The 23446-nt window shown below is 28.1% G+C and overlaps 1 protein-coding gene across 9 annotated transcripts in view; it reads right to left on the minus strand.

Moving 5' to 3' along the window:
• The window catches only part of LOC142331351 (protein FAM13A), a 270033-nt gene that overhangs the window by 28466 nt on the left and 218121 nt on the right, over nucleotides 1–23446 (minus strand). For all 9 annotated transcript variants that reach the window (XM_075377189.1, XM_075377194.1, XM_075377198.1 and 6 more), the window contains 2 exons: nucleotides 2459–2929; nucleotides 598–747 (listed from right to left, as the gene is read on the minus strand). In XM_075377189.1, coding sequence (XP_075233304.1) covers nucleotides 598–747; nucleotides 2459–2929 — 621 coding nt within the window. The remainder of the gene's footprint in view (nucleotides 1–597; nucleotides 748–2458; nucleotides 2930–23446) is intronic.

Raw genomic sequence — 23446 nt, forward strand, 5'->3', positions numbered from 1 at the left:
ATTTCAGTACTACCACAGCCACCTTATTCACCAGATATCGCTCCGTGCGACTTTTCTCTAATTCCAAGAGTCAAAATGGCGGTCAAGGGACACCATTTTCAAACAACACAAGATGTCTAAAAAGCTGTAAAATGCCTAAAAGCTCTAAATGTCTAAAAAGGATATTACAGAAGATGAGTTCTAGTAATGTTACCATCAATGGCGGAAGCGCTGGAATAAGTGTGTGCAATCAGAGGGGAACTACTTTGAAGGAGACAAGACTAAGCATGACTACAACGATAAGCAACATTTTTTTTCACATCAGTCTCATATCTTTATTGTCGCACCTATTTTCTGTAAGTGTGCATGTGCATAGAAAAAAATCATGTACTAAAATCAACCCAGTAAAAATGAATCCTCAGGGCTTTTTTTCGTGGCTTATCTAAGTTCAGGACTTTAATCCAAACTTCTCATAAACAACAGCTTTAAATCTTAATTGTTGATATTCAGGATCACTATTAGTACATTACTAAAGAATACATCATTAATAATAAAACAAAACAATGAAGGGAATTAAAAACAAGACAAAATATAAAATTGTAAATGCCATAAACATACCTGAGAATGAAGTTGAAGAAATGATGGTGATGATGAACCTGAACTCGATCGTGATAAACTACCGGGTGTGTCCGAACCGGTCGATTCATCACCGGACAGTGAAGCTTGCAACCTTGGAATTCTTTCCTTTTCTTCACGATCCTCATTTTCCTAAAAATAAACAAAAAATTACATGAACAATCCAATCCCTAAAATATTACACTGTTACCCCAATACACAGAACACTCTTAAGAAGTTTTTAATTAGAATAACTTCAAAAGATTAATAATGTATACCTGCTTTATTATAATATTTTAATAAAATACTTTATTTACTGTAATTATTTCATGTTGCTAATCATTTAATATTATTTTACCGAGACCTAAATAGTTACATGTAAATTTTTCTCAGGTACCTTCATCAATATGTTTTAATGTTTTAAATTTCTGTTATACGGTATAGCTATGGTCCAAACCACTCATTTTGGTAATCAAAAGTATACAAATTAAAAGCACACTGAGAGATAATAGACCTATGACCAAAAAACATACAGATTTATAAATAATACAAAATGAATTACATAACTTCAATAACAAATTCACTGTGAAACTGAAATGTTTAAAAAATTACAAAAACTTAATAATTCAAACAAGCAATAAACATGCTGGCAGGCATCATAGAGAGTAAGCAAACTGAAAGATAATCTTATCATATTGTTACAAAGATCTATTATTAAAACATCACTTTATGAAGTTCTTTTAAAGAAATTAATAATTTCTTGTTAAAGATTTTTATTTTATAACATTTTTTTATTTCATTTGTTGAAATCTGATCAAAATAGTGAAAACTCCTACATTAAGATTTGATCGAACAGATCAATTCATTCCTGTTGACATTCTTTAACATGCAAAATAATGTATAGAATTTTTGCATAATTGTACCACAGCAATTCAGAAAAAAAAAAATTATGTGACCTTGAGCAGCCAGTTTATACCTCATATAAAATAATTATTATAACTGACAATCAAATAACCTAAATAATTATACCTCATATAAAATAATTATTATAACTGACAATCAAATAACCTAAATAATTATACCTCATATAAAATAATTATTATAACTGATAATCAAATAACCTAAATAATAAGTATTTTTAAAAACCTAATAAAGGATAATTCTAAGTTTGACTTCCAAATTTTGAATTTACACCTAAGAATTTACATCAGACTGATGTTCTGAGTGATGAAGTCATAGACAGTCATATTCAACAAAACCATTATATAAAAAAGAAACCTTATTGGTTAATAAAAATACATCCAAACATTATTTAAATAAAAAATTACAATGATATACCTATATTACTTTGCCGGTTTAAACAAACTGTTGAACTATTATCATCCGATGTTTCATTAACTTCAACTTCCAGTAAACTTTTAATAAAAATTTTTACCTAGCATCGATTGCAATACTACTAGCCGCTAATATATGTCAACAGCATGCGATAAACTGCACTGGACATCATTTAACTTCTATCTATGGTGACTAGGTTACTGAATATAGTTTTTGCCATTTATATTAATTTTTCACATTCTTATTTTTCAAGATGCTGTAATAATCTGTTTCAACCCAAGTGTTGCGGGATCATCTAGTTATAAGAGACAGTTTATCGAATAAAAACTGAGAGCCTGTAATTATTCTATTTATAAATCATTTTTTTTTCCAAACCATAATTGATCTTAATCACTCGAATTACAACATTAAATAAATACTATGTTTCATATTGTAAGACTAATATGTATCCTTGTTCATAATAAAAATAAAAATTAATTTTTGGATATGTTTTTAAAGGAATATTTTTTGGATTATTAAAATGACGTACCTTTGATGAAGAACCACCATCTAAATCATCCGACTGAGAAATAGAATGATGATATTTCTTCTGCGATTTGGATGAAGTTTTTTTACGTCGTCTTGCTATAGTACGCTGTGGTCCCATTTGAGGAGCAAAACGCTCACTGTGTCGTCTCCGCTCATGTTCATTTTCATCAAAAAGTTCACTAGCATAACCAACAGTACAGCTTAATCCTGGAGCTGTACCATTTGTCGATGTTAAAATATTATCAGGAACTATGGCATGTTCTAGAACATGCTTTACAGTACTGGCAATATTATCAGTACTAATATTATTGTTATTGTTATTATTTGTGGTAGTCGTATTATTGTTATTGTTGTTATTATTGTTGATGTTATTGGAGCTGTTGCAACTTCTGAGTTTATTTCCATTTGCACTTCTTACAAATAATACTGAGCTATTACGTTCCTGTAGTGGCTGGGTAACTGTTGTTGACAACTGCAACAATAAAAAATAAACAAAATTTTAATATTATAAAAGACTGTTTTGAACTGTTAACAAATAACCTAATTATTACTAAATACTAATACTAATTACTATACTAATACTATTACTTAATACTATATATACTCATATATATAACTAAAATTGAATTTAATTCCAAATAAATTGAATTTAATTCCAAATAAATGTAATCATACATTGTTTTTTTTAAATTTCTGATTATACAAAAATTGTATTATGTCTTCTTTAAGGCAGTTGCCTTAATCAGTCTCAGGTTAACCATCAAAGTTCATTAATTTAATTCCAACAACAAATAAAAAAAACAAAATAAAAACATCACTTGAGTCTAAATAAAATTTATTATCCTTTCTATTGGATTTTAGCTTTGCTGATACAGCACAGTTGATCAATGATCAGTCAAACAACTCACCTGATGGACTAATGTTTTTTTTTTTTTTTTTTAAACAGCAAGCAATAAAACTGCTGCGTATAGCTTGTTTAACTTCAGCTTTTGGTACTTTAGTTTTAGTTAACACTCCTTGATTTCCTGGATGCTTCTCCCCAAGATGATTTAAAGTATTGTAAAACTACATCAGATTGTAAGAGATACAGTTTATAAAAAATAAATAAATAATATCATTATCGAATTAACACTCTTTTCAACTCTTAATTTTGCTGAATTTATATACTGTGGAATTCTCTCAATTGAGTTTACATCATAAAGTTTTCTTCTACCTCATAATTCTGCATAGAAGCAGGATTCATTACAGGATAACAATAAATCAATATGTCTAATACCCACACCGGCCCATACACACGCGCGTGTGCGCGCACACACGGTATGTAAATAAAGTAATGAGACTGGTTCAAAAAAACTTTTTATTTACAATCCAAATATACATGGACTCAAACATCAACTTCAAAATAGTTCTCTTGGGAAGCCATGCAACGCTTCTAATGATTTTCCCACTCTTCATATCAGTACTGGAACTCGGAAACTGTAATATCCTTCTGACAGTCGGTTACATTTTTTTTGTTTTCTACTGTTCCAAAATGTTGTCCTTTGAGATGTTTTTTTTTAAAGTCAGTAACAGGAAAAAGTTGCAGGGACTCAACTCAGGTGAATAAGGTGGTTGAGGAACTACAGGAATGGTTTTCTTCATCAAAAACTCATTAATTGAAAGTGAAATGTGACAAGGTGCATCGTCATGATGCAACATCCAGTTGTATTTGATAGCTGGTCTCACACGGACAACTTGTTTCGCAGTCTTTCAAGAATTTCCCTATAAACATATTGATTTACACAGTCATATCAAAAGTGTCTTAGCTACCTAATGGGCATTAAATTATATGAAAAAATTTACCTATCCTTTCAGTAAAATTTTGAGATACATATCTCATATGGACCATGAAGTTCATATCTCCTTGTCTCTTGCCGATTGTGACCAAAATAAAATATCCTCACAAGCAAAATTTGTTCCGATCAGCATACTTTTCCTTATATAGTATACTGTATTCATATAAATTTTTATTTTACATTTAAATTGGCTAATGAAAGATGTAAGTGCAAAGGTGAGAAAAAATCTGCGTCTTAATTATATAAAGAGAATGCAACTGAGTATGAGTTATAGTATTCTCTAATTGCAAGTTTATCTATTATTTTTTTATCCTATGTTTTCCAACAACTATTTTCACATATAAAAATTTTGAATATTATAATGACATCAAGTTATCATAAATAACATGAAATAAAAAGAGTACTCTCCCAAAAATAAGCAGTGATGACAAAATAACAAAAATATTTTTTAAGTGTCTAAAAAAAAAACAAAAAAAATTTTGCATCTTCATCACTGAATGAATGAGATTTCATATAAAATAAAGAAAAAATCCTTGGAATTATTCTACTTGATGAAAGTAAGGCTTCAATATATATTAAAAAAATCATTCGGGAAAAAATTGAGAAAATTGTCATTTCTTTTTGAAGCAAGTTAAAAATATAGATAAAATAACATTATATTTTACATGAAAACAGTAATCTGTAAACATTTTTTTTCATGGAAATATAAACAGATGGGAAATGTCAAGACAATTTAGTTATAAAAATTAAATTAATTTTAAGACTTTCACCTACATCATCAACATGTAGTAAAGGATTAATAACAATTCAAATCAACAAAAAATAATGGTAATCATAGCTGAACATTAATAATAAAAAAAGAAAACTTGAAGACTGATGTTAATAAAATGTAACATTAAATAAAATACTGAAATAGATTATTGCTTATTAGTAAAGTAATTAATATTTTATAAGGACAAATTGTAAATTAAGGTGTATTAATAACTTGGTATTAAAAAATGGCGTGATAAGCTAAATTGGCAGTTCATTTATTATATGATGCAATAATTTATTTCAACAATAAGTTTATTTCCACCTGAGTTAAATTAAATAAATACATATTATGTAATTTGAAAAATATTATTACAATAACACATAAAATCATTAGTATGTAATAAGAATGAACAAAACAACAGAAGTAAATTTGAAATAAAAACTGTTTTTGTCAAAGAAGTTGGAAAACAAGTTACTTTCTATTTTTTTTTTGTGTTTTATGTTCTTTTCTCCCATCTTTCTGGGTTTAAGCAAGAGAACCAGGAGGGAATTTTTATTCTCAATGTTTTTCCTTATACTAATCTTTGAAGATATAAATAATGCTACACACAAGGTAAGCTGAAATTTAATGCACTGGAATGTAACAGAAGAATAAAATGTCATACAAACTGATAGCGCTGCTATCTTGTAGTCTCATTCCACTACTACTAACATTCCAAAACTCATTGACTCCTGCCCTCTAATTTTCCGTCAGTCCCACTGTTATGGAGTCGAGAAAACATACTATGTAATAAACATATCTAAAACAACACGCAACGATTGATTGAATTTTTAACAGCAGAAAAAGGGAGCACTAATGACATTTTTTGTTGTCTAAAGCCTATTTATGATGAAGAAATTGATGATCAAAATATTGTGAATACGCGGGCAAAAAAATATTGTGCATCAGTCGGTAAAGCAAATATTGAGAATGAACCTCACAGTGATCAACCTGTTTCTGTGACTGATGAGAAGCACAAAAAGGAATTGTCAAAATGACCATCACATCACACAACACATCCCCAACTAAATAGGCAATTCAAAAAAATGAATGTAAAGTATAATTGGGCTGTTGAAAAACTGTTCACAGTGGGTGACATGCAAACTCACAGAAAAGAACAAACAAAAGGAATTGTAAAAAGATTTTGAAATGTTATTATTACAAATGGGAGGACTTTTTTTCAATAATGTGACAAAATATGAAACCTGGGTGTATCATTAAAACCCAAAATAAAAATGTCAGAACACGAAATACTGACAGAATGGTTTTGCATGCAACTGCCGAGGTTCCTGTGAAGTTGAAATTTCAACATATTCACACCCTACATATTATCACCGGATTCAGCCGGTTAATTTTCTATTCTTTCTGCAATTAAAAAGGGATATTAAGGGTATTCATTTCATTATGGATTATAAACTTAAGAATGCAGTAAAGATATGGATCAGGAAGGACCTCTTACATTCTTCACTGACAAAAAGAGAAAGCACAGTCAGGAGAAATGTGTAAGTGTAAATGGAGACTACATGGAAAATTAAATATAAGACTTTGTAGTTCAAATGTATTTGTTTCATTTTCATTATCTCTGTGAGTTATGAGCGACTGTGCATTACATTTCAGCCACCCTTTGTAATACTTTAAGTAATGAAAAAGCCCTACCCGTCTTTTTAAGCATATAGTAACGTATCATCCCCTTACAGAATTTTGAAGAAATAAATACTAATTGAAAAAAGTCAAACAAAACATATCTTTTGACTGTAGCTCATGATCGATTAACGGTAAATCAGAAATTACTATCTATATTGTCACAGAAAATAAAATATCCATTTTATCTTAGCGATTATTGAAAATGGCTTTGTCATTTTGTTTCAGAACTAAAAAAAAAAAGCACAATTTATACTACTGAATTTAAAAGGATCATAAAGCGATAAGTATGGACAATTCAGTATGTACACAGTAATATTACATCTGTAATCAAATTAAAAACTAAGTTTAGTTTAGCTAGTGGTAAATAATTGTTATCCAGACACCAGCAAAAATCTATTACAAATTCTATCTTTAATTTCATCATAATAGTTGTTTTTTTAACTTTGCTAAGTTGACTTTCTTATTATAAAAATACATCTTAAGACAATAGCTAGTCTTCTACAATGCAACATTTTGTAGATCTTATAAATCTTACCGCACAAAAACTAAATTAACTAGAAACCTAAAATGTTATAAAAAATGTTACATATATGAGCACAGCAAGATTTAAAATGTATACAAATAGATAAAAAATTAATTTCTGTTTTCAGGCAGAAAACAAAACTCTTAACTTTTTTCACGTTTCATCTCTACCATTTACTGTTCAAAAAATGTAGTTTTAATACCTCGCTCAAAGAAGGAATTTTTGGTTAATTTCTTTTTTGAACCTGAAATGCAAAAACATAATGCACTGCACTTTCAAAAAAGGTACTAAAATTTTAATGAAAATCTATAAGGATATAAATGAAATACAAATCAAATTATCACAAGACACTCAAGAATAATGCAACTTTTGAATACATAAAGCTTTGACAAAGCAGGTAAGTAGGAGTTATAAAGAGATGCCCGCTACTGAGAAAATTTTCTAACTTGATCAAACATGATTATTCACCTCTCAGAAAATAAACCACAAAATTAATTTGTAAAACAATTAATCAGAAAAAATAATTTCATAAATAAATCACTATTAGAACCAAAAAAAACCTTATTTTTCAACCAAATCTTTTGGTATAATTAGTGTGCCTTAACATACTTTGCATAAGAACTCTTTTTAGACAATACATAAAACTTACTCGATACATGCATCACTGTGAAAATTACATAATCAAAATATTAATAAAATAAAACTATTTTTTTTTTTAATAAAGTATTCTAAAAAATAGTTTGAAGTACCTACATTAAATGTATAATCTACAAAGAAAAATCACTATCTACCCGAACAACTTCTAGTTTTGATATAATGTTTTAAATAAATTTATTTTTCAGTTTAACAATTAGGCCTATATTTAAGTTTACCAGCAGCACAATGAAAAAAGATTTACTCATCCGAAAAATGTTTAAATTGATATCTTATTAGATATAATACTAATTTTCATCAGAAGGTAAAAACTGAATTACACTATTTATAATTCTATTTAATATCTGATTCCTTTAATTTCACATGAGCCAGAAAAAAATAAAACATTTTATCACATAAAAAATATATAACATTTGACATTAAAAAGAGAATATAAGACGATAAATTTCAAAGTGATACATTATGTTCATGTAAAAAAGAAATATTAATTTAAGCATGGTGCTATAAAAAATACACATACTATTACAAGTCTGATCAAAAACAATTCAATATTTAAGTATACGAGAAATGATCCATTAAGTCTTATCTAAATAAAAGAGAAAGAGTTTGTTTAATGAATTATTTTTTCAAATTAATCTGTGCAATGTAATTCTTTGTCAATATAATTATCTAAAATAAATCAGTCTGTAGTATGTAGGAGTGTACAGAGGTAAATAATTAATGAACACTACATATTATTAATGAAAAACAATATTAAAAAAAAATTCTATGTGTAAAGTGACACATAAGTAAGTTATCTATGATTAATAATAATAATAATAATAATAAAAAGGATGCGCCTATTATTATGCTTTTAAAAGGTGATAATATTAGTTTAACACAATAAAAATAAAGATAAAGATGATTAAGAAAAAAGCATTGCAATGAAAAAGAAAAGAAATTAAAAGACAAGGTTAGAGATAAACATAATATACAGATTTCCTTCATGATTCATACAATTTATATGTATATGCATACAGATGGATGTGTGTACATACACACAAATAACACACTCGCATTACACACTTTAATTGCACAAATATAAAACATGAAGACATAAAAAAAAGCAGAGTTATATTAACTAATAATTTGACTTTGGGCTTATATTATAAAATATTAAAAATTTGGGGAGCTAGCCTTCAGACTGTTTGTAATCATGAAGACCTTACATGAATTTACTTTAACGTAGTTTAGGATAAAAAAAACACAAATGTGAATTAGAGTTCATTGTTTGTTAACTGACATTAATTAAGATTAAGGCATTAATTTTAAAACATTTTTAAAATTTGTTTATCGACAAATCTTAAAAATGGAAGATTTCACTTCAAACAATATTAATTTATAAGGAATATATTTTTTATTAAATATTCCTACACATATTTTTATTTATAGCAATTTAATAATTATTTGTATTTTTATAGAATAACAGAACACCATTCTAACTATACAATAAATAAGAATCTATACATGTAAAAAAACATTTTTTATTTGGAAAATAAATCTAATAGTCACTAGATCGGATCACCTTGCCGCAGCCACTTGCCTGCTTTGACAAAGATTTTGAATTCAATTCCTGGCTCAGATCTGGAAAACGTGTAACAAGTCGACTCCAATATATTCACTGATAGACTTAGAAGTTGACGATTAAAAACGATTTTGGGAAATTTAAGACAATTACATAAGCAAAGTTAAAAGTAGCTTTAACATTTCATTACCGATCTAACAGGTAAGTTACCTAATCTTTTAGAAACTATTTAAAATTTAATTATTTTTAACATGTTTTCCAATTCACATATCAATATTTTCATTCTGAATGGAATGAAAATAAATGGATACACCTTAATGACACTACTTCATATAATACAAGGTAAGAAAGTCACACATATGAAAGTCATTTATTGATTAAGAGACAAATTCCAGTAACAGAAAAACTAATAAACTCAAACTGTCCGATGTTTAGTTGGCGCCCTGACAGAAAAATAAGCTGTTTGAAAAGAATTTTCATTATCATAACTTGTTTTGGTTTATTTCAAAATAATCGCTTGAAACGTGTACCATGAAAGAACAAAGCATTCTGTTAAGATTTTTTATTTTCTTTGGAGGTGTAAATCCTCCCAAATTTGCATATGTTAAAACAGTACAGTAAAAAGTGTATTAACCATCCAAAATTGTATAAGTTAATCAAAGAGTTTAAATCTGGTAGAATAAGTGTTATCGATTTTCATCATTGATGAAGACATTGAAGGTTTCAATCTACATAATGAAAAATCACATTAATCACAAGAATTTGATCTTATTCACCAGGGCAGAGGAATAAAAATTTGGGAAATTACTGAAATATTTACTGCCAGTATTGGAGTTACAGTTCTAGAACCTGTTTTACTCTATTTCGCAGCTCAAATTACATAAGAAACTACCAACTTTACTTCTTAATTTGGGTCCCAAAATTACAGTAGGGCTTTTTTGTATTAGAAGAGCTGAAATCCAGGTGAAATCTTTCACTAGTTGTAATTCTAAAACAAAGCATTTCGAGACCTACATTTTTATTAACTTTTTTCTTTATTTTCACCAGTAGAACGTGTCCTGAAAGTTTCTTCAAGAAATGCTCGATATAATTATTTCTGTTAATATATTATGAAATGTTAATTTTTAAACAGACTTTTAAAAAGTGCAGGGGATATCAGTTTAATCTACAGGTTTTTTCCATAAAAGGATCTATGCTGACAATCCATTTTTTAATTTCTTTTAGAGGAAGCTTCAGTTGCATGCTGATACTGTTTGTTTTTTTATAAATAAACTTAAGAAGATTTTATAACGAAACATTTAACTGCCTATATAAAAAATTTATGAGATTCAATATTATAAAAAAATATTCCTTTTTTGTTATGAGTGACAATTATGCTATTCTCATACTGGAATTATTTATAGCCTGTTATTCTAACTATAATCAAAGTGTTTTTAAACAAAAATCAAGAAAATTAGGTGAAAACATAAGTAGACAAAAAAAAAATTATTTCCCTGTAACACGATATTTCTCATAGTAAATATAACAATCTCTTCTTGTAATTTATCTTTATTCCTTTTCTTATTTTTATCAAGATACGGATTTCTCTCTTTTTGCAAGCCAACAGTTTTCAAAAAAAAAATTAAAATAAGGTTTTTAAGAAGAATATAAATGACTTACAATAACGGCACTGAAAAAAATTTCTTTAAATTTGAAGATGCCAAATATATAAATAATCGAAAAAAATTTATTTTATGAATTTTAAATGAAATTTTTACAGTTTTCATTTTTTAAATAACTTTATCTACTACGAAAGAATAATGGACCTTATTTTACAATAACAATTCTTCTGTTATTAAAATAAAAATATATTCTACTGCATATTAATACAACACCCGATAACCAATTTTCCACCGCCAGTCCCCTCCCGCACACTAACATATTTCTTTTTTTACACATGTTAAATGATTATTTTTAGAATAAATATTTTTCACACGCAAATAAAAAAAAAAGGTATTTTCAATAACATTCCTAGTCTGATCAATTAATCTGAAATATAACTTCAGTAAATTCAAAATGACATAAATAATATACAATTAGAAATATAAATATTATTTTATTGTTACCGATAAAACTGAACAAGAAATGTGTACACAAGTCATAATAGTAATAATTAACACTTTCACATTCAAATAACAAAAACACAAGGCACAATAAAATCAACCGGTTCAATACGATTACTTTTATATAAAAAGAATAAGTGTTATTTTTATCTTATCATTTATGAACATCTTGACATGCACACGCACCTATATATCTCTCCACATCCACTTATTCTAATTTTTTTTAGCATCTGTAATTCTCTATCTTTCTAAATTATTTACTAATTAATAATAAAATAAATCATTTATTGCATCAATCTATAAAAAGATAAAATAGTATTTAAATATATTTAACATCATTATCTTATGAATCACAGTTAGACTTGCTTTATTACACTGTAGTAATCATGTTCTTTTATTCTCATTCTGATTTCATTTATCTGTTTGATTTAATACAACATAGTATTTATTTTAAGTAATAAAAATTGTTGTACAAATGATTTTGAACAAACATAACACATAAATATGCAACATTAATTTAATTCAAAGTTTATACACATTGCAATGAATTGCTTAATTCATCTAGAAAAAATATTCTAGAAGCAAGATAAAAATGCTTTCACTGGATCTCTTTTATTACTAGCTTCTTTCTCTTGGAAGAAATAAAAATATGATATAGATATTTTATTTATAAATCATATATTAAAATAACACAGAATCTAACAAATATTTTCAGAAGCTGACAACAAAATAATGACTATAGAAATACATAATGGCAAGAGATGACTATAGCAGATATATATATATATATATATATATATATAATGTTGAGGTTCTCACAAATATAACTGCATTTTATTTTATGAGAACAAATTTTTAATTTATTAAAAAAATCAAGTAAATTGTTCTCAAGATTTATCAAAATTCTTTAACGAATTTTCACTGAATATGTAATTCTTTATAATATATTCAGTGTAATAAATATCATTCTATACTGAAAATTCTTTTAACAAGGAAATTATTTTTAAGTATAATGTTGATGCCTTTAATAAAAACGTATGCACTAAATTAAAGTAAAACTATATGACTGATGACTCCTAAATCAATATGACCATTTTTTGTGAAGAGAATTCTGAGTCGTTACCTATATCACATTATATCGTAAGTAGTTTCACTGTTCTTATAATGAAATTTAGAAGGAATAGTGAATTTTATTTTTATTCTTAAAAACAGGCACACTATTCTGTAGGTATAGAACATTTTATTTCATTTTTAGCAGGATTTCACATTAGGTGATATTATTTCTTCTAGCGTTTGCTATATGCATAATATACATGTAATTAAAGTTTTGACCGTCAACTACAAATATGTTTTATTTTAATTCTACCTTTGTGTTCCATATAAAACCGAAGCAAAAACCAGTCATTCAATTTTTATTAATTATTACGATAACTCATATGCTTGTTCAGTTTATAATTGAATGTGAATGACATAGCCCGATTCGAAAAAAGCTTGCGGAATGAACATATAATTATTTAAATTGTCGAATCTGATTAAAATATGTTCATTCCGCAAGCTTTTTTTCAAATCAGGCTTTGTCATTCACATTCATTTATAAACTGAATAAGCATATGAGTTATCGTAATAATTAATAAAAATCATTAGTTATGTCTACTGCGCATCCACTTAATACATTTGCAGAAGTGCTAACTCCTTTCGACAAAGAAGATTATGTGACATCATTCACTTAAGATATATTTCACAAAACTAAGTAATTATTAAAAAAAATAATAATAATAACAAAACAAAAGTAATGAGATGTAGTAGAAATAACAAAGATGGACCACTGAATGTAAAAATAGGAAGAGAAAAGATTACGGAGGTAGAAGAATTTTGTTATTTGGGAAGTAAAATTACTAAAGATGGACGAAGCAGGAGCGATATAAAATGCCGAATAGCACAAGCTAAACGAGCCTTCAGTAAGAAATATATTTTGTTTACATCAAAAATTAATTTAAATGTCAGGAAAAGATTTTTGAAAGTGTATGTTTGGAGTGTCGCTTTATATGGAAGTGAAACTTGGACAATCGGAGTATCTGAGAAGAAAAGATTAGAAGCTTTTGAAATGCGGTGCTATAGGAGAATGTTAAAAATCAGATGGGTGGATAAAGTGAAAAATGAACAGGTATTGCCACAAATAGATGAAGAAAGAAGCATTTGAAAAAATATAGTTAAAAGAAGAGACAGACTTATAGGCCACATACTAAGGCATCCTGGAATAGTCGCTTTAATATTGGAAGGACAGGTAGAAGGAAAAAACTGTGTAGGCAGGCCACGTTTGGAATATGTAAAACAAATTGTTAGGGATGTAGGATGTAGGGGGTATACTGAAATGAAACGACTAGCACTAGATAGGGAATCTTGGAGAGCTGCATCAAACCAGTCAAATGACTGAAGACAAAAAAAAAAAATAATAAATAACATTGATGAGACAAAAATTTAAAAAAACATTTGAAACAAGAAAAACCATAATCAGGTTTTCTCTTTTACATTTCAATCAGGGATCACTGTAATTTCAGCAAATTTTTTTTTTCTTACATAATTTACAGGCAGAGTCTACAATTTAGAGAAAAAAATTACAGCAAATAGATTTTTAAACAATTTTTGTGGAAACTTTTTGTGGTTGTTTTCCTACCCTCAACATCCATTATTAACATTTTTTATAATTTACTTCCAGGAGACACAAATTAGTAGAGTTCAGAAAGACAACTATTAAATCAAATAAAATTTTTTTTTTAATTCTGACACAATTCCTTGGTGAGTAACAAATAACACTTATTTCCAGTAATAGAGGATAATTAATTTTTTTAATAAAACATTTTTAAAATACTGCCATTTGAGTAGCAGGCCATGGCACATTATCAACAACCTGCCAATCGATAATATAAAAAAGAAATAAAGACCATCTGGCATTCTGTTTTTATTAATACTAAAAAAAAACCCCTATAAAGAAATCAACTATTAATAACAGATGTAACTCTTAATGTTAGGTTTTTATTTTATAAATAATTAATTTTCTGCTCGGTTAAAACAATGGGCACAACAGACCAGGTAGCTACAACTAATTTATTATTGTTTTACCCTCTCTGTTCCTCCTGTAATTTTTATGATTGTGATACACATAAACATAATGTAAAAGGGACACAAGTCAGTGTTCCTTTTACTGAAAGTAATGAAGTTCACTATATAGCTAGTCCTTAAAAAATATGTCAAGGATGTACATCACGCGTGCAGGCGCGCGCGCACACACACACACACACACACACACACACACTAGTAGTACAGTAGTAGTACTTGTATATAGTGCAGACTTCACTCATTCTGCAAAAAATTTAATATATAAATTCAGCTATAAGAGGACAAAATTTATATATTTTTTGTCATATAAATAATAATAATTTATTTTAATAATATTATTTTTAATAATTAAATTTTTTTATATTAAACAATAGTGGCTATACAAAAAGAAACAATGGTAAGAGCAACAGCATAAGCAACGCCAACTAAATTTTTCATTAGTTAAAACATTACCTTTAAAATCTTAAAAGATAAGGCAATATTGGCCGTCATTTTAAAATGGAAAAGTTTATGAAAAAGCATTATACAAATGTAGTTCTTTCTAACAGCAAAGCTTTTGCAAAATTTCATAAAAACTGAAAAATGTGTTTGGCTGTAACTACATCAAAAAGATATAAACAAACAAAAGACTAAGTTAAAACAAGACCTCGCTACACTTAACTGACAAAACTTTCAACAATTAGGGTTTAAAAAATAAAAATCACCCGATTACACTTAACTGCTAACATTGGATTCAATCTTTATAAAACTATATCAACAAATCTATCAGAAGAGTAAAATTTATTTACTACAAAAATAGAGAGGGAAAAAATCCATAAATCAATAGCATGATTCTCTAGTCATCCAAAACAGTGATAAGGGCTTCACAAATACTAATTTAAAAAAAGTATGTATCGAGTACTTCATGATTTCACATCTTCAGACGATTTGCTTAACTACATTACTCCTGACTGAAGAATTTAAAACAACAATTCAGGAAAATTGTCTTTTAAGCACTTAAAGGCAATATTAAATTACCAAAAATTAAAAAGAAAAGGCACAATAAAAAACAGAAACATCAATAAATTCTCATATACGAACTTTACAAAGTTTTAATATTTTTTATTTTACAGTTGCATAGATGTGGTGAGAGACTGTCTCTTACACTACAGTAAAAATTATTCACACTATTATAGAATCGACATACCGATCTCACAACAGAAAGAATATACTAATAAAAATAATAACATAATAGTTTTAACTCATAGTTTCCTACAAAACAGTTCTAATTAGAAATTTAATTAATAGTTACATAATCTTGGTAACTACTTCTTGATTTTAACCATAACAAGTAATTTAATTAACATGAGGTGTCCTCTCATAAAGTTACAATTTTGACATATCTTAAATGTTATAAAAATTAATTCAATAAAAAAATTAATTAAAAATGAAAATATAAAAATCATTGAGAACTTGAAACTTAACACCATTATATTCAAATGTCGTATAAAAAAAAACCTGAGAAGAAAACAATAATAGATAAAAACAATCACAAATTTTATATTTCAGTAACTCAGTAAACACTTATTTTAAGAGTAGCAATTGTAATGAAAACAAGAAAAAAACAACCTTCTTATACAGTAAATTCATTATTTAGAATATAATAACAATATATTCAGTATGTATGAAGACAATCTGAATAGTACTTCATACATTTTTTTAAATTTATTATGATAAGGAAAAAGGAGATTCTTATATCTTCCTTAACTAAATGAATCGGCAAAAGTCATGAAGAAAAAATTATTCTAATGACACTTACAATGACATGATAATAATAAGAAAATTTTATTATGTTATCTCATGTTCAAAAAATTTTCCTCAGACCAATGTACAAGTTGGAAAGATATTACAAAGGCATAGAAAAAGCCCAGCAAAGGGTAGCATAACTTTCCCAGCTGTGCCTTTGACAAACCTTTATTTCCAATACACCAATGGGTTTTTAAATATTAATGACTTAATTATTTTACTTAAAACTGTTCAAATAAATTATGAGATGATTTTGGATATAATTTTAGATAATAAATTCAGTAAAAAAATGTTAGAAATTAGTTTAAACAGATCTTTCCTAGAAGTTCTGATGATGTTTTACTTGCTGGTACTGAACGTAGTAATGCTACCTTACGTAAAAATGAATAACCCGTATTATATTTTGCTTATAAGAAACAATCTTAATTAAATCTCAACAAAAGGTTGTGAAATTTAATTAAACTCACAACAGTGAGTTTAATAAAATCTGTTTAATGATATTAATAAAAAAATAAATTTGAAATTGGGTACTTAGCTGTTTGTCTGTAAGGGTAAAGGCTGGAAATTATGGGATTAACAATTTTCCTGTTTTCACACATAATTTTTGGGTGCCATTTTAACAAATTCAGTCATTTCAGAGAGAAAATGAAGCGTGAAAAGGGAATTTGTAAAAATAAACTTTTTTGTTTACTTTGATGTCCTGAATTAGTTCCTTAAGGTCAGCACCTCCTCTTGGGATATCTTGTAGGGAAAAAATTAAAAAAACCATGTTTTTAAAATATGAGTATCAAGATGCCCCCTTGTCCAATGGGGTCAAAAATCAGGCTAGAAATGGGATATATAAGCTAAATATTTATGCCGAATTACAACATTTTTAGTTAGCATGTTTTTGAGATACAGGCAAAAACTGATTAGAAATATTGTTGAATGTCCTCCTATTCCTAAATCCAATTGAAAAACGTTGGAATTTTAAATATCTTAACAAGCCCTTTCATTAAACCAAAGTTATATTTTCTACAACTACTGCACAAAAATTAAAAAATTCATAATGGCAAAAACTATGCCTTCCTCTTTTTTAATTTTTCCAAAATTTAATGCCGATACCCAATATATAGAAGTTTTTTGAGCCATTCACAAATAACTTATGTTCAGTCCGTCTGAAGATATTAACCATTAACCTCCTTTCCACTGTATATTTTCATCAAAGGAAAAAGTTTTATTCTTATATGTATAACTGAACTGGACATAATGTTTGGGATTGGGCTATTTAATTTTTCTCCAAAATAACAACTTTAGTAAAAGTCAGATCGAGCCTCAACAAGGTGCGCCTGGATATATCTCCTATATAGGAGAATTTGTTCAGTGAACTGTATCTAAACAACTTCATCTAACATCAACTCATACTCCACTATCACCTCACCACATCACATCTAGAATGGCAACCTGAGACTTAGTCCCACCACAGGTGACCACTTGACAGTCAACCCGTGAAAGGTCTTTTAACGAATACTTCACCAGTTGAACCAAGCAACACCAGAGTTTAGAGAAGGCAGCACTTGTGTGTTTGTGGCAGTGGGCTGCCACAAGATAACATGCGATCACAAAAAATGGAAATGCCCTAACATTGCACACACAAACAAAAATGATACAAAATCCAAAATCAAACCGAAGAAAATCACCTACATTTCCACCATTCCTGAGATGTGTGGTTAATTGAAACCCAACCACCAAAGAACACCGGTATCCATGATCTAGTATTCAAATCCGTGTAAAAACAACTGGCTTTACTAGGACTTGAACGCTGTAACTCTCGACTTTCCAAATCAGCTGATTTGGGAAGACGCGTTAAGCACTAGATCAACCCGATGGCTCTAATCTGCCATTGTTGATTGACACTAAAGTACTCCTCTATAACTTTTGAGCCAGTTCCCGTGCACATTTTCGAGATTTAAGGCACCGATTAGTTAATCCACTGATGATCTAGTTGATTGGTGCCACTACATCGGTAATCTTTTTCCAGAGTAGTACAAGGGCATTCTGGCAACTGAGATGCGGTGAAGGTATCCGTGTACCTGACACTGGTGGCAAATCTGTTGCCGGTACTGGGAGCCATCTAATCGGGGTAAAGGAGACTATACCAGTAACTGTTCTCATGATTTTATTCAAGTTGATATCCTCCACCTTACCAGTATGACAGCTATTATTCAACCATCAAGATCAAGTAATCACAAAAGGTTAAATAGTTGCAATTATGATATACTACTAACAAGAACATCACTTAAAATGCCAAAATTATTTTAAGCTACAAAATTGAAACAAAACATTTAATCACATTTTTAATTATAAATATCACTTATTCTGTGTTATAAAAATGACTTTTACTGCTATTAACATTTTCTTATTTAATTAAACAAACATACCAGATTAAAAAAAAAAAACATACTTGAAAGAAACATTTATTACTTCAAAAATAACTGAAAACTATATAAAACATCAGTAAAAATGTGCCAAAATAATTATCTGCCTTACTAAATTTTATAATAACTAATATTATAAAATTTAGTAAGGCAAATAATAATTTTTTTTGTTGCATTTCACATATGTCAAAAAAGGTTAAAAAGTAAAAAAAAATGATGTTATTTTTCTTAGATTTTCTTCAATTTTTTGAAGAAAAATTTTAACAATGAAATGAAAACTTCTAGGTTAATAGTAAAACAACTGAAGATAAAATAAATAAGACTAAATAAAATAAATGAACCCTTAAAACTCAATCTGTTACATGTGTGGATTAATGTACATATACACACCTAAAACAAAATAACTACTGACATTTGAGGAAGATAACATAATAAAGATGATGATGATGAAAACTGAACTATAAAAAGCACATAATTGAGAATTTCATGGTAAATTTCTTAAATACCAATAATAATGATAAGAAAAAAATAAAATTTAAACTGTTTACAATTTAAAATGATAAATATGCCTACGTGTTTAGGCTTTAAGCAATAATTTCATCTTTAGACTGTACTACGCAGTTTATTTAATACGTATCAGTCAATGTCAAAGTTAATAGGTATTATCAATTTTTTAATTTTTTTGAAAAAGTAATTTTTTATATCTTAAGTGCAGATTAATGTTTGGAAGTATATTAAGACAGGGTATTTTATTTTCTCTTCTGAAAAGATGTAGATGAAATCTTATTTGGAATTATATAAATTAAAAGTTTAAAAAGTAGAATTATAAATTAAAAACATTTACATGCATTCATTTAAGTTAAGGGAGTACAAACTTGAAATGGGGATGACTAAATTTAAACAAAATGTCAATTTTTGAATATTAAGATAACTTTCTATAATAAATAATTAAATAAACTAAAAAATTGACTGTTAAACTTAACAAAAGAAAAAATATCCTAACTAAAGAAAAATCAAAACCTAATTATTGAAAGAGTGAAAAACGCAACATTTATTACGAAAAATAACCAAAAATAATGCCTTATAATTTCTGCTGGTGGAATTCTTTTGTCCAAAAATGTTTATAAGGATTTCATGAACCCTTAAGAAAAATGTAAAAGGTTTTCAAACCTTGCATGTATGCAGTGCTATTTGAACACATGGAACTTTTTTCTAACATTTAAAATCTGTTATAATTGGTATTGAGGACAGTAATTATTAATTTATAAAATGAGTTTTCTTCATAAATTTTAATTATTTTTATGTTTGTTTTCATCATATAAGGTTCATTCAATAATTAAAGACACAAATAGTTGTGGAGGAAGACCAGTTAATTATTAAGAGATTATGATAGAACAGTAAATTGGTAATCCTGTGATGACTTTTGATCAACTGTTTTAGTAAAGGTGTTTTGTTTATAACCTCAAAATCTCATTTTACTATGGCTAGCCCTCTTGAAGTTTGCAAATTAGTTGAAACAGTACTCGGTGACTGGTTTTCTTCTTTCTGAAAGTGAAAAACTGGTAAACATTTGCACTTTATGTGTATGAACTGCAGACATTTTTAAAAGCAGAAAAATTTAAAAACATTAGAACTTCTGTAACTTATGGCACTGTTCTGGGCATCCAATTAAGTTTCAACTCTAGCACCTTGAAACTTGCATAGACTCTCTCATATAAGAAGACCAAAGGATTACAATGAGGATGATAGCTGAACAAGTAAGAGTTGAAATGGTTCATAACATTATCAAAAAAAAAGATCAAGTCCATAAAATATTATGATCAAGTCCATAAATAAAAGCAATGAAATCAACAGGTAGGTGATGTTTTTTTTACTTAGTATTCTAAGTTGTGATGAGACATCGACTCACCATTATGACCCGAAATCAAAAAGACAGAGCATGGGATGGAAGCACAGGAATTCACATGTCAAGAAAAAATTCCAAACCTGACCATCAGCACAAAAAATCATGATTACAATCTTCTGGAATGCAATAGGCCTGGTTTTTGTCAATTTTCTAGATCAACAAACAATAAACAGCGCATACTTCTATGACATGCTTATCAACAAACTGAAGCTAGAAGTGTTGAAAAATACCATGAATCTCAGCACAAAGCATCTTTCTGCTTCACGCTAATGCCTGGGCTCACACGGTTTAGGTAACTCAAGAAACCTTTCAAAATTGCATTGGGAAGTACTACCTCATCCCCCAAACAGTCTTGACTTGGCCCCATCAGATTTCCATTCACTTGGTCCACTCAAGGAGGGACATGCTAAGAAATTTATGCCAATGACGAGGTAGCAAAAATATTTGCTAAACTGGCTCCAACATCAATCAAGACAAAGATTTCTTTGCAGCAGGCATAAATAAGCTTACTCAGATATGGGACACATTTATATTGCTGGAGACTATGTTGAAAAGTACAAAAAATGTCACATTGATTAAATAAACAGTTTTCACTTCAGAGCAACTTATGTCTTTAATTACTGAATGAATATTATTAATTACTGAATACATAATTTTGAATATTTATATCTAAATTTCCTCAATAATAAATACAAAGTACTATATTGGGGAATGAATGTATCTCAGGAATACATACCTACAAAATTTCTATGAAAAGAAATTTCAACGCAAGAAAAAATTTCTATGAAATTTCTCTTAACGTTGAAATTTTCTAGGAATGTCTGATATGTATGTTTATAGGCTCAAAAAAGTTTTGTCTTCAATTATGAGTGCAGGAAAATCTTTCACAAACTTCCACAATAAAAATTACATTAACACCATTTTCATTTTTGTAAATGCTAATTATATGGAACATATTTTACAGTTTTAAATTTGACTAAAAGAATTTAAAAAGTAAGTTCCCACATCTGTACTTCCATAGTACAGTTATTTTTTTATGAATATCAATACACACATCTGTTAAAAGAACAAATTATGTTTGTTATAAATAAAATTTGTAATCTCCAGAAAACTTAATAAAATGAAACAATAATTACAGCGATCCAATTTTATTAATAAACCTCATCATGATATCCCAGGTGAATTTTAAACAATTTTGCTTTTATTATTCTGTTGTATCACTTACACATCCCAACCCTGTAGGGGGAAGACGTCACCTTGTGACGTTAGTGGTCGCCACACCACCCCCCTCCATTCCGAGCCCTGAGGGGCTTTACCGGAAGTCATCTTTAGACCCTCTAACAGATTACATCTACAACTGTACATCAATCAGTGCAGATGATCTGGAATTACAGCAGCACAAACAAAAACAACTTACCAGCCAAAGAAATAAACCTTGTGGTTTAGTCAGGTGCATACACATACCATGAGTGTAGCACCTATAGCAACAGAAAATACATGAAAAGAAAATCAAAAAGCAATATATCTTTTAAATGTAACTTGTCAATATAGTTCTGAAAATTAAGATGACATAGCGAATCAATAAAACAAGATTCTAGATAACACAAATTTTATGTAATAGGAAACTATACGGATGGGACCTTCTTCAATAAACCTATACTTGATTTGAGTAAGAATGTAAAATAACAATCACAACTCTGATAAAAATACAAATTATAGGAAAAAATTTACACAATAGAAATTAAGTGACATATCAACTGACAGACAATAACACATAATGTTATATGCACACTTACCAAATCTGAAGACATCTCAAGCAACTCGATTCTTTATTGCACACACAGTAATATGTACAGATAGCTTTGTCAAACTACCCCATGGATGTATCTTTATCAGATTTTTTCTAATAAAACTTTAAAGAGATTTGAAAAAAGATCACAGAAACAATTTTCAGCAATTTCTCAATAAGCTGTTATCCCAAGGTCATACAACACGACAGATGGATCGGAGAAAAACTGACTAGACATCATTGGAAAGATTAATCTCACAACTTGACAATAAAAAAATTTATTCTTATATTAATCACATATATATTTCTTACAAGCCTGCATAAAAGTAGCCTTTAATATTGTGTCTTAACTGATTATTAAGTAATTATTTTTACCTGACTACAGAAGAGCATTTAGCATGTCTTGTTTTCAAAGCTATTAATGATATGTGAAAATGATATTAATTGGTGAAAATGAACAAGATTATCAACGGAAAAAAATATTTGTACCAAATTACTTGAAATTTTTTGTGCGAGTATCAAAAGTATTTAAATAAGGAATTAACACAAAATATTCATATTTCAGGATTCTGAAACAATACTTTGCATACACAAATTATAAAATAAAATTCAGAGTAATAATAAAAAAAATTTGAAAATTACTTATAAATCTAATGATAACGAAATAATTTAAATTAAACTTTAGGTTAGTTTGAAAAAAGAAATAATGCACATCGACTTCCATAAGCAGGTGTGCATTTGTGCGCGAGCGCTCTTTTTTTCTTAATATACAGGTGGCTGTATATTAAGTCACTGTACCCCTAAAGTTAGAACTAAATATTTGTAATGAGATATAAATGAAAAATGCTATACAATAATGA

The sequence above is a fragment of the Lycorma delicatula genome, chromosome 10 (genome assembly GCF_047948215.1).
Source record: "Lycorma delicatula isolate Av1 chromosome 10, ASM4794821v1, whole genome shotgun sequence".
NCBI lineage: Eukaryota > Metazoa > Arthropoda > Insecta > Hemiptera > Fulgoridae > Lycorma > Lycorma delicatula.